This window comes from Aptenodytes forsteri, unplaced genomic scaffold, assembly GCF_000699145.1.
Source record: "Aptenodytes forsteri isolate BGI_AS27 unplaced genomic scaffold, ASM69914v1 Scaffold265, whole genome shotgun sequence".
In the NCBI taxonomy this organism is placed as follows: domain Eukaryota; kingdom Metazoa; phylum Chordata; class Aves; order Sphenisciformes; family Spheniscidae; genus Aptenodytes; species Aptenodytes forsteri.
The window spans coordinates 2,745,368-2,755,890 of record NW_008796175.1 but is presented as its reverse complement, the minus strand read 5'-3'; the positions used below and the strand labels follow the sequence as shown (position 1 = coordinate 2,755,890).

Below are 10,523 nucleotides of genomic sequence, written 5' to 3'. Positions count from 1 at the left end.
GGGTGCGGGGGAGCGGGAAAGGGGGAGGAAGCAGTTATGCCCAACTCAACCCTTCGGGGTCTGTCTACCGCTCCGCTGATTTATTGACATAAATAGGTAGGAACAAGTAAAAATGACCCAATCCCCCTTTCCAAGTTCAAGGCCCAGCTGCAAATTGACTGATGCCGAGTCCCACCACTCCCCTCCCTCGCACACCTCTGTAGCCTTGCAGTAGCAGGGGTGTGACTGTAGTCCAGCCCCAGACACCCTCCACCCCCAGCCCCTGCTTCCTTTCCCTCCAGAGCAACAGGCACTAACTGCTGCATGGGGTGCCAGCACCCTGGCCCACAAGCATGAAGCCAGCAGCAGCAGGGGCAGGACTTATGTCTAGCATGGGGGTGGGAAGAGCTCAGCTCCCCCTCCATCTTGTGAAAAGCCACCCCCCCGCACCCTCCTTCCCATTCCTCAAGCCATGGGGCAGGGCAGCCCCCAGAACAGCAGCACTTTAAACAAGCTTTCCCATCATTGGCTGCAGAGCTGCTGCTGACAGGCAGAGGCTGCCCCTTTTCCTGCACCAAACAACAACTCAAATCCCCATTACTCTCCAAATCCCAGGGCAGAGGTCTTAGCCCCAGCACTGCTGGATAAGTACTCAGCCCCCAGACACAAGCCAGCCCCAGGAAACCACTGCAAAGGCTCCAGTTCCTTGCTGACAGTGGGAACTGGGAACCCACTTCCAGGTTTTTTCAGCTGAGGGCAGTTGTGCACTGCGCAAGGAACCAGGAGGACTACGGAGGTCGGGAAGCTCAGGAAGGAGTCTGCAAAGGAAAGGAGCCTCAAAGCTGGCCTGAGGAGTGCTCCCCACTTGAGCTGTGCAGGGCTCTGGCTGCCCCTCCCCATGGCTGATGCAGGCCAGAGGGGTCACTCTTGCATCAAGCTGTTGATCTTTGTGAGCAGCACATCCGTCTCGGACTCTGGGGAGACAGAGAAAATAAAAGTCATCACAGGCAGCCACCATCCTGCAGCAACAGGCAGAGTGGCCTGAAAAGCAGGTTTGAGGAGACTTGGGGAATGTGGGATTCCCCAGCACTGTCCCACAGGGCTGTTTGCTAAAGGCAGGACAGGAACTCCCTGGGCTGGGATTCCCTTCCCTCCCCCGGCCATCCCAAACCGCTCTGTCATGTTTGGCTGGAGAAAGCTGCCTGCCTGTCCCGCAGGCACAGCCTGGCTCCAAGGGAGGGAGCTCACATCCATGCGTACTCACCCACCGGCTGTCTCCTCTGGGAGCACCTCCTAGGAGATGGGATAGGATCGATGTTAGCATGTCAGTCTGGCCTCCCCCTTCTGTCCTCTGAGCTTCTAGATGGAGACTGTGGGGCCCCACAGGACACAGTCCCACAGGGATCTGCTCTTGGTGCCTGCAGCACTGGTAAAGGAGCAGGGCCAAGGTCCCCCAGCGTCAGCCCCCCAAGCCCTGGGGTGCAGAATGAGCGAGCAAGTGTGAACTAAGGCATCCAACAGCTCAAGCAAGGGTCAGGCCAGATTTTTAGCTGCAGCCTGGTGATAAAAGCTGCCTCCACACACTGCTGTCTCACTTAGCCAGACAGGAGAGGACCCCCCAGGATCTGAGTCCAGAGAGGGGTGGCAGCAGATATGACCGGGTTTGGGTATGCACCAGCCACCCAGGGCACACTACAGCCTCCCCAAACAGACTTGCCCCGGGAGGGGGAAAGGGATCAAACGTACTTCAGCAAGAGGAAGGCCCAGAGGATAGCAAGGAAGGAAGCGCAGTCTACAACAATCCAGATCATGAGGTATGTGCTGCTGGGCTGCAAGGCAACAAGACAAGCCATGAACACCAGCCAGGGGTGGTGTGCTGGTGGTACAGCCCAGACTGCTGTGCCAGTGGTTCCTTCTGCAGGGTTACACGTTCCCATGCCAGCACAGCACTGAGCAAAAGCCACCCTCCAGGCAGCTGGCTGCCCACGGCAGCTGCAGAAAGGGACCCACAAGTGCCTGGGGCACAGGGCTGTGGGGCAGGGTGAAGGATGGAAGGGTCACTTACAAGCAGCCAGATGGGGTGTTTCATCTCCTTCAGCACCTGACAGGCGTTGGTGGTGACAGAGCTCACCCCAGAGCACCACAGCACAGAGAAGAGCCAGGGCTGGTTCACCACGTACAAGTTGACAGAGATGTTGTCCTGGCGGGACTGCCTGCATAGGGACAGCCGTGGTCAGAGCAGCAGACAGCAGGGTGCCGGCACACTCAGCATACAGCCAGAGAGGACTGTATGTCTGGGATGTGATCCAGCATTTGCAGCCATATGGAGCAACTGTCTGGAGAGCCAGACGCAGGGCAGATTTGCTGGCAAGGCAGAGGACTACGGCCAGCTCCATCCCCTGCACCAGCCCTGCCTGATAAGGCATGCTTGTCCACATGGCTGTAGCAGACACCCTGACCTTCCCAGCAGTGCGCCAGCACTCAGCCTCAGCTGGCCCTCACCTCTGCTGGCCCCTGGAACAGAGCTGGGACAGTGCCCAGGCCCCACAGCTCCCAGGCTCCTAGGCAGAGGGCTTTCACCTGATCTCCTCAGAGCTCATGTCCTGGTAGGGCAGATTGACATGCAGCAGTGGCTCCTTCTCATTCTGGAGTCTCTTCCGGCCATAAACTTGCTGAATGCCTGGGGCTTGCTGTTTGACCTGTTCCCTGAACCCATCCGGCAGCCAGAGGACCTAGGCAAGAGCCAGAGAGCACATGCAGAGGAGGTGCTCCAGAGAGCTTTCTCTCTTCCAATATTTCCTTGCAAGTCCAGGCACACATGGCCTGCTCAGACAGCTGCTTCCTGCCCCCCTCCATGCTCAACTCCTCCATGAGGATCTCAGCCAGGACAGTCTCCTAAGAGCTTGTTCCAGCCAAGAAGTAAGCACAACAGACCCCACTGAGTGGAGAAAGCAGTTCCTGCCTAAGCAAGCTGCAGCAGTTATGTCCTTTCTGGGTCCTTGAATGGATCAAGCAGTACATCCTTTTGGCCCCAACTCTGCAGCAAGAATGCACCTTGGATCAACACTACAGTATTTGCTGTCTCCCCTCCTGCTCTGCATTCCCAAAAAGCCAAGAAGGGAAAGTGATTTGGGTGCTAATTCATCCCCACGTGTCCTGTGCTGCAGAGGTTGGATGAAGTGCAAAGGCAACACAGGAGGTTGCAGAAGGAGTCCAAGAGCTGCAGGGAGAGGTGTGGCACAGTGCTGGGAGGTGGAAGCCTGAGCACGGTTTTCCTGCTCTTGCTAGCACTGTTGGTCCCCTCCCTAGACTGAGTCACTGTTTACACACCAGGGTGGCCAGTGCTGGGGAACCACAGTATTTGGAGGGGTCTGAAGCTGTAGGCATTAACCCCTAATTATTGGCAACTTCTCCCAGCTAGAGAATCCCATGCCTGGACAGGGTTCCCCAACAGGGCTCACATATGGGGATGTGGTGTATGGGGTGGCAGGGATGCTCAGTGGGGTTGGCAGGGCAGCTCCCACCACAGTAGGGGTGTGACAGCAGGCCCGGGCAGTGGTGGGGCGGTGGCCAGCTCACCTGCTGTAGTGGGATGCCCGACTGCAAGATCACTTCCAGGGTGGCATTGACAAAGCTCTGGTAGTCACTGTGGTTCTCAGGCCGGAGGTCGAACATGATGGAGATATTGCTCTGCTTGGCTGCCTCTAGTGCCTGTTCCAGGGATGGGATCCTCTGTTTAGTTACCTGGTAGCGATCGCCAGCAGAAAGACTCTGCACAGTGGGAAACGGCCTCCGCTGCAACGGTGAGAGAGAGTTAGTCATCATAGGCAGACCCCCCATAAGCTTCCACCTCCCAAACTGGTGCCTGTCTCTGGCTCTCAGTTTCCTACATGGCCTCTCCACATGCTCTCCAGTGCAGACAGGCACAGGGATCCTTCCCCTGCACAGCCATGGGGCACCTCTACCCTTCTCCCCACTAACAGCACAGTTCAAGCAGCCCCAACACCTGTGGGCATTCAGAGCAGCCCAGCAGTTGGTTAGTCACCATTTGGGAAGAGTCTTGCCACAGCTGCCTCCAAGCCCAGGCAGGCTGTGCAGCTCAGAGCAAACACATGAGACATCTCCCCTCAAACCAGCCTCCTCTGTGACTCAGCTGAGGAGTCAGAACAAACCCCAGCTTGGGGCATAACCGCACCCAAGGGATTTGTGCAGGCGTGGAAGTGCTTCTGCACCCTGTCCAGGTGTCTGCCAGGACCAGCGCTGCAAAGGGAACCTTCCCCAGGGCAGGGCTCATGCTTCACCCATAAATCCCTGACCAGACGCCCCAGGGGCATCCTGACCTCCAGGAACCAGCTGCCAGCATCCAGCTGCTGGAGGTCTGTCCAGTTGAAGGTGGTGCTGTTCAGGGCAGCCCTCTCAGGGAACACAGCCTGCACGTTGGTGGTCCTGGTGAGTTCCTCGTCATGCATGAGGAACGGGACCCCGTCAGCACTGGCAAAGGAGCAGAGGGAAGTTCTGTGTTGCAAGCTGTTTGTCTCCTATCCCTACCCTGGCATTTCTGCCTTCTCCCAGCCACCCTGCTAGGGTAACCCCCACCCTCATGCCTACTTGTGGTCCTCTACACAAAAAGGTGAGAGTCTGGAAAGCACAGAGCACCTAGAGACCAAGCCAAGAACCAAGTAGTTCCTTGCTCACTGCAACAGCTGTCCCCATAGCAGGATTGCATGAGATGAACTAGAGCCAGGGTCTGTTTTCCAAGCAGTGCCTCTCCCCTGATGGTGCCTACCTCCTAATGCCCTGGAAGGCAACCTGCGTGGGGAGGACAGAAACCCAGTACCTCTCCCAGATCATTGGGACACCAAGCTGGAGCCAGTCCCATACTGGGAAGGGTGGGAATGGCAGAGCCTTTTGAACAGGGCTGCCTCCAAATGCAGGCTATATCAGTCTTCCAGGTGTGTTCCAGAATGCCCCATGTGGAAGGTTACATCCCAGGATACACAGGCCCCTTCCTCCCTCCAAGTCCCTGCTGCTCCTTTACCTCACCATGACGTCTGTCTCAAAGACTTGCACATCACAGTCCACCGCCTTGTGCAGTGACATGAGGGTGTTTTCGGGGGCCAGCTGGAAAAGGAATGGTGTTAGTGCAGAGGGCATGGGTGGGAAGGGACAGGAGGCAGGCACTCACCTTGCCTGGCTGCACCCAGCAGCTTGGCTGGGCTCTAGGTCAACCACAATGAGACTGGGGTGACCCTGGTAGGGTGGGGGATGGAAAAGGGCTGGGTGCAGACAGCCGAAGCCTGCCTAGTCCCTGCTTCCCAGCCCACACTACACAGCCAGGCTTTCTGCTGAGAGCTGCTTGCCCCTGGTGCATCAGTGCTCAGCAAGCAGCTCTGCCCTGTGACTGCTGCGTCCACCCTCCTCACCCATCCTCCAGCCCTGCGCTGCCCTGGCTAGTGTGGGGACCCCTCTCTACTGGGCTGGCCAGAGCTCATCCAGACCTGCAGCAGCAAGGGTCTGATGCCAGTGCCCCACAGCCAGGCACAGCCTGGCTTTCGCTGGCAGAACAGCCTGTCCCATCCACCCTGATCCACTGTGCCAGGACACTGCTGGTGCTGGTCACTCACCATGGGGGCTCCTCGGTGGCCAACCAGGGCTGGCTTGGGGGGCAGCTGGTTCTCCTCCATGATGCAAGGGGAGGCAATTCCCAGGGGAGCCAGATACAGCGCGATCATCACTGTGCAGTACACAAGTAGCAGAAACACCTTGAGACCTGCAGGCAGAGACAGAGAAGATAGAGGGGTGAGGTACAGAGGAAGTATTTTGCAGGCTGTTAGGAATAAGCCAAGGCTGCTTCATCTGGCATTAACTTATGGTTGCCCTAGGTCAGGCATTGCATCCCCAGCCTCAGGAACACTGCAGATTTATTCTTGGCCCACTACGTGTCCTTGCACCCCAACCCAGCACTTCTGCAGGACTCAGTCTGCCATCCATAGCCCTCCTTCAGCTGCAAAGCAGTGAGGGCTGAAGCTGCACCGAGGGCTGGGCATGAGAAGCAGCAACCAAGAGCACGCATTACTACTGGAGTCCTGGGGACCTGTTCCCACTGCGCCAACACTCTCTGTGCACCACTGCCACCAGTGCCACTTGGTTGGGTGGTAGGAAGCAGGGCACCAGTCTAGGGGGGAAGTGGAGACCTTGAAGGGGGATTACCTGTGCTGCGGGTGCGGTAGATGAAGGTGGCCAGGGGCCAGGCAAGGAGCGTCATTCCCCCCACAATTCCAATGTGCAGGAAGGGACCTGTTGCCTGGGGAGGCAAATGCATGGTGTCAGCCAGCACCAGCCCAGCCCCTGTCCCCAAAATCCACATACTCCAATGCCAGGGATCTGCCACTGCAGCCAGCACCACTGGAAGAGACACAGTGCCAGGCAGGGAAGGACAAGCTCCTGGGGGGACTGAACAGACTCCCTGCTCCAGTCCAGCCACCGTTCATCACCCTGGCTGCAGCTGCTCCAGGCAGGACTACAAGAGCAGGAGGAGCACCTTGCCTGGCCACGCAGCAGAAGTCAAGGGCAGGGAGTTAACCCCCATGGCACACAGCCATGCTGGGGGCTCCAGTCACCACCCTTCAGCTCATCCCCACAGGCCAGGTACTGGGTACAGTGGAGGAGTCTCTGGTATTGAGGTGACTCACCTGCAGGGAGATACGTGCACTTCTCCACTCCTCCGCCCACTTTATTCCCAGCCCTGTGAAGGCTGCAGCCACCACCAGGGCAGTTAAGATCAGCAGGGTCTGTGGGGCAGGGCACAGGGCAGTTAGGGGAGCACACAGCATCCTGCAGGTCAGCTGGGCTCTGCCCTGGCAGGGCAGGCAGAGTCCTCCTCATTCCTTCCTCCTGAGCCCCTGCAAGTCCTGAGACCCCATTTCCCACATCTGGGTTTGCAGCTGAGCTCTGTACCCCGTGCTTTGAGCAAGGGGAATATTCCCACCCCAGAGACGTGTGGCTTGGGGACTAACAGCTGCAGCTCAGCGGGGACACACCACACAGCCACTCAGTGGGGTTACAGCAGCCGTACGCAGCCCCAGTAGGCTGGTCACAGCTTCCCAAGGTGCAAGGCAGCCAGGGCAGGCACCAAGTCCCTGCACCCCCAGTCTCTCACCTTGTGCAGCCAGTGTAGCTTCAAGGGCTGGCCGCAGAGCTGCAAGCACAAAGCAAGGACCTGTGAGCAGAACAAGGAGATGTCAGAGCTGGGTTGTACCCCACACCTCAGCCCTCTAATGGCACAGGACTCAGCCACAGCAGCTCTGGCCCCCTGACACAGGCAGGGTCTCCGGCCATGCTCAGGCTGATACAGCTCCAGCAGGCTGGATGCTGCGGGCTCCACCTGGCTCTGCACAGGACATGGCAGCCAGCCTGTGCTCAGCACAGCTCCGTACCTCGGCTAGCCCAGGTGGGATCAGTGGGGCTTACCAGCAGCACAGCTGAGTAGGTGATCAGCACAGCTGTAGCTATGATCAAGACCAGGGACCAGTCTAGCCACAACTTCCTCTGCTTGAAGATGAACCTGCCAGCAAAGGGGACAGTCAGAGGGGCAGAGGAGACATGGGGAGCAAGGCTGGATGTGGGATCCTACTCACTCATTGAAGTTGTGGAAATCATTGAGAATGATGATGGCGAAGTAGAGCCACACCAGTGTGAAGAGGAAGACACAGAAGAGGAAAAGGAACCAGCTGCAGTCACACTGAAAGCCAGAGATGACAGCTATGCACACATCTGCGGGGCACCTAGCCCCTGGCCAGGTTGTTGAGACCCCTGGGGAGCACCCAGCCTGCAGCAGGGTGCACAGGGGGTCACAGCAGGCACTGGCCTCACGGGTCCAGGCATTGAGCTGCCCCATGGAGAAGGAACAGAGCTCCCCAGGAGAGGTCTTTTGGCTGGACCCATGCTACAAGAAGATGGACCAGCATCTCCTACAAGCTAAAAAGCTGCCTACGCTAGGCTGGGGAGGACAGACCCTGTGGCAGGACTGCCTCCGTTCCCATGCAGCAGCCCCTGGAAGCAGGCTGGGACTTTGGACATGGGAAGGGGCAGGGAGCCAGGCCCTGTTCCCTTCTAGCTGGGTGATCTGTGGGCTGGGTGGAGCAGGGTGCTGTGCCTCAGAGCTGTCATTGCAGTGGTGAGCCTGCAGACTGCTCCTGCCTGCCCAGCCAAAGCCAGATCCAGCTTCAGGGTCTGCAGCCCCTAGCCCCGTATACATGGGGAGGTGAGGGATGCCACAGGTGCTGAATGGGACACCCAGCAGCCTGGACCAGCTCGCACATTCCAGGCAAGACAGGACAAGCAGCGGCACAGCCGCTCCCATGGGAGTTGGAGACCTCAGAGAATCCCAGGGCCTCACCCCTCCCAGATTACAAATTGCTGGGGACACCCCCTTCCAGCACCCCATCGGCAGGGGCCGCACCCAGCCCAGGAACCGTGCCTCCCACGTGCCTTGCCAGGCATTCAGCACCCCAGGACCTGCCTGCCACGCTCAGCCCTCAGGGAGCACAGCGCTCTGCTCCAGGCACACGCGAGCCCTGACACAGATGCATACTTGGCTGGGCAGGGGACGGCCACGGCTCAGCCTCGCTGCTGCCAGTGTGCTGCTCTACCCTTGTCACCCAGCAGGAACAGACGGTTCACCTTCTCACTGCTCCAGGCTAGGGCAGTCCCTGGACAGAAAAGGTGCCAGATAGCACCCCAGCTCTCTTGGGGCTCAGCCCTGGGGAGCAGGACCAGTGGCAAAGGGTCAGCAGCCCAGTGTCTGGGCTGAGCCCCCCAGCCGGAGCCCTTCCTCACCCACCACTCTAAGCCTCCCACACAGGGGCTGGCCAGCCCCAGCTCAGCATCACCCATGGTATCACCTTGGTGGTTCTCAGGCCCTTCCTCTTCTCCTTCTTGGCGGTGATCCACTGGCAGCTGTAGAGGCAGAGCAGGCAGGTGGCACAGGGGCGGCAGCAGCCAGGGGGGTCTGCCATAGCTCTGAGCTGTCCCAGGCCAAAGGTCAGGTGTCCTGCGGGGGATGCACACAGCACGTTGGCACAGACCTCCCAACACACACCGCCCCCTGCCCCATGGGGGTGGGGCACTGCAGGTAGCCTGGCAAGCGGCTGCCTGAGAGCCCTGGGACATAGCGGGGCTGCTGGCCATGTCCCGAGGCAAGGCGTGGTGCCAGGGAAAACGGGAGCCCAGAGTGCAGCCCAACCTGTTCAGCAGGCTGTCCTGGGACCCTTTGCTCAACCAGCCGGAGCAAGCCTGGAGCTGGCAGGGAGCAGGGCCTGCTCCCCAGCCCAGGGTCTGGTGCTCCACCTGGTAGCCAGGAGCACCATGCAGGCTCCAGGGGCCGGCAGCCTTGCCAGCCAGCTTGACACAACCTTGCACACAGACTCCCCGGGGGTAGTGCAGCTGCAAGGACCATGCAGCCCCATGCCGTAGCCTGGGGCTCCTGCTTTGCTGAGGATACGTGCAACAGCCTGGGAAGTACCCGTCCTCCTCTGTAAGCCCACGTCCCCGCTGAGGCAGTGCCATCCTGGCAGCCCTCCAGCTCAGCTCACACAGCAAGGAGTCCCCAGGGGGGCTTGAGGAGCTGCAGCTGAGCAGGCACCGGACAGTTGCTGGTCCAAGTGCTGCGGGGGGAAGAGGGGGGAAGAGCAGCAATTATGGGGGGAAACCCATTGCTACAGCTGCGGACACCCAGGCTGGGTGCAGGGCTACCACTGGGTTCCCCACGCACTGGGAAGGGGAGAGGGCCAGGACACTTTGCTGTGGTCCCCAGATTCTTGGTGCTTGGCTAGAGGAAGCAGGGACCCCCAAACAAGGTCTCCTTTTATCTACCCCAAGAAACCCATGTTTATTACCACTTGCCCTGCTGCAGAGCTGCTCCCCCTCCTCATCCCAACCTCCCCAACAGGCCAGGCACCCCATGCAACACTATCACCCTGCAGATTAAGCCAGAATCTAATTTCACTGCGACCACTGAGCCAGGCATGGGAGCCAGCCGACCACATCCTGAGAGGGCCAGGACACTTTGCTGTGGTCCCCAGATTCTTGGTGCTTGGCTGGAGGAAGCAGGGACCCCCAAACAAGGTCTCCTTTTATCTACCCCAAGAAACCCATGTTTATTACCACTTGCCCTGCTGCAGAGCTGCTCCCCCTCCTCATCCCAACCTCCCCAACAGGCCAGGCACCCCATGCAACACTAACCCTGCAGACAACCTCCCCAACAGGCCAGGCACCCCATGCAACACTATCACCCTGCAGATTAAGCCAGAATCTAATTTCACTGCGACCACTGAGCCAGGCATGGGAGCCAGCCGACCACATCCTCCCAGCCACATCCTCTCCAATGTTGGAGGCAAGGGTGTGCCTAGCAGGGGCGCGTCCCATTCCAACCTTGGGCCCTGGAGAGGGGGAGCAGAGCTGGAGCAGAGCTAGCCCAGGCCCTCCCAGCCCCAGCCAGCCACACCAGAGTGGCTCTGCTACTCCCTGGCTATGGCCAAGGTCAG

The 10,523-nt window shown here is 59.2% G+C and overlaps 1 protein-coding gene across 1 annotated transcript; it reads right to left on the bottom strand.

Moving 5' to 3' along the window:
• Positions 1–900: 900 nt before the first annotated feature.
• GDPD2 (glycerophosphodiester phosphodiesterase domain containing 2) lies at positions 901–8,996 on the bottom strand. Its single transcript, XM_009287607.1, has 15 exons — positions 8,883–8,996; positions 7,617–7,720; positions 7,450–7,543; positions 7,139–7,198; positions 6,672–6,770; positions 6,190–6,283; positions 5,604–5,749; positions 5,018–5,100; positions 4,320–4,470; positions 3,559–3,774; positions 2,560–2,711; positions 2,045–2,192; positions 1,726–1,808; positions 1,244–1,272; positions 901–953 (listed from the first exon to the last, which is right to left on the bottom strand). The coding sequence occupies exons 1-15, from the start codon at positions 8,994–8,996 to the stop codon at positions 901–903; spliced, it is 1,626 nt and encodes a 541-aa protein (XP_009285882.1).
• Positions 8,997–10,523: the final 1,527 nt, after the last annotated feature.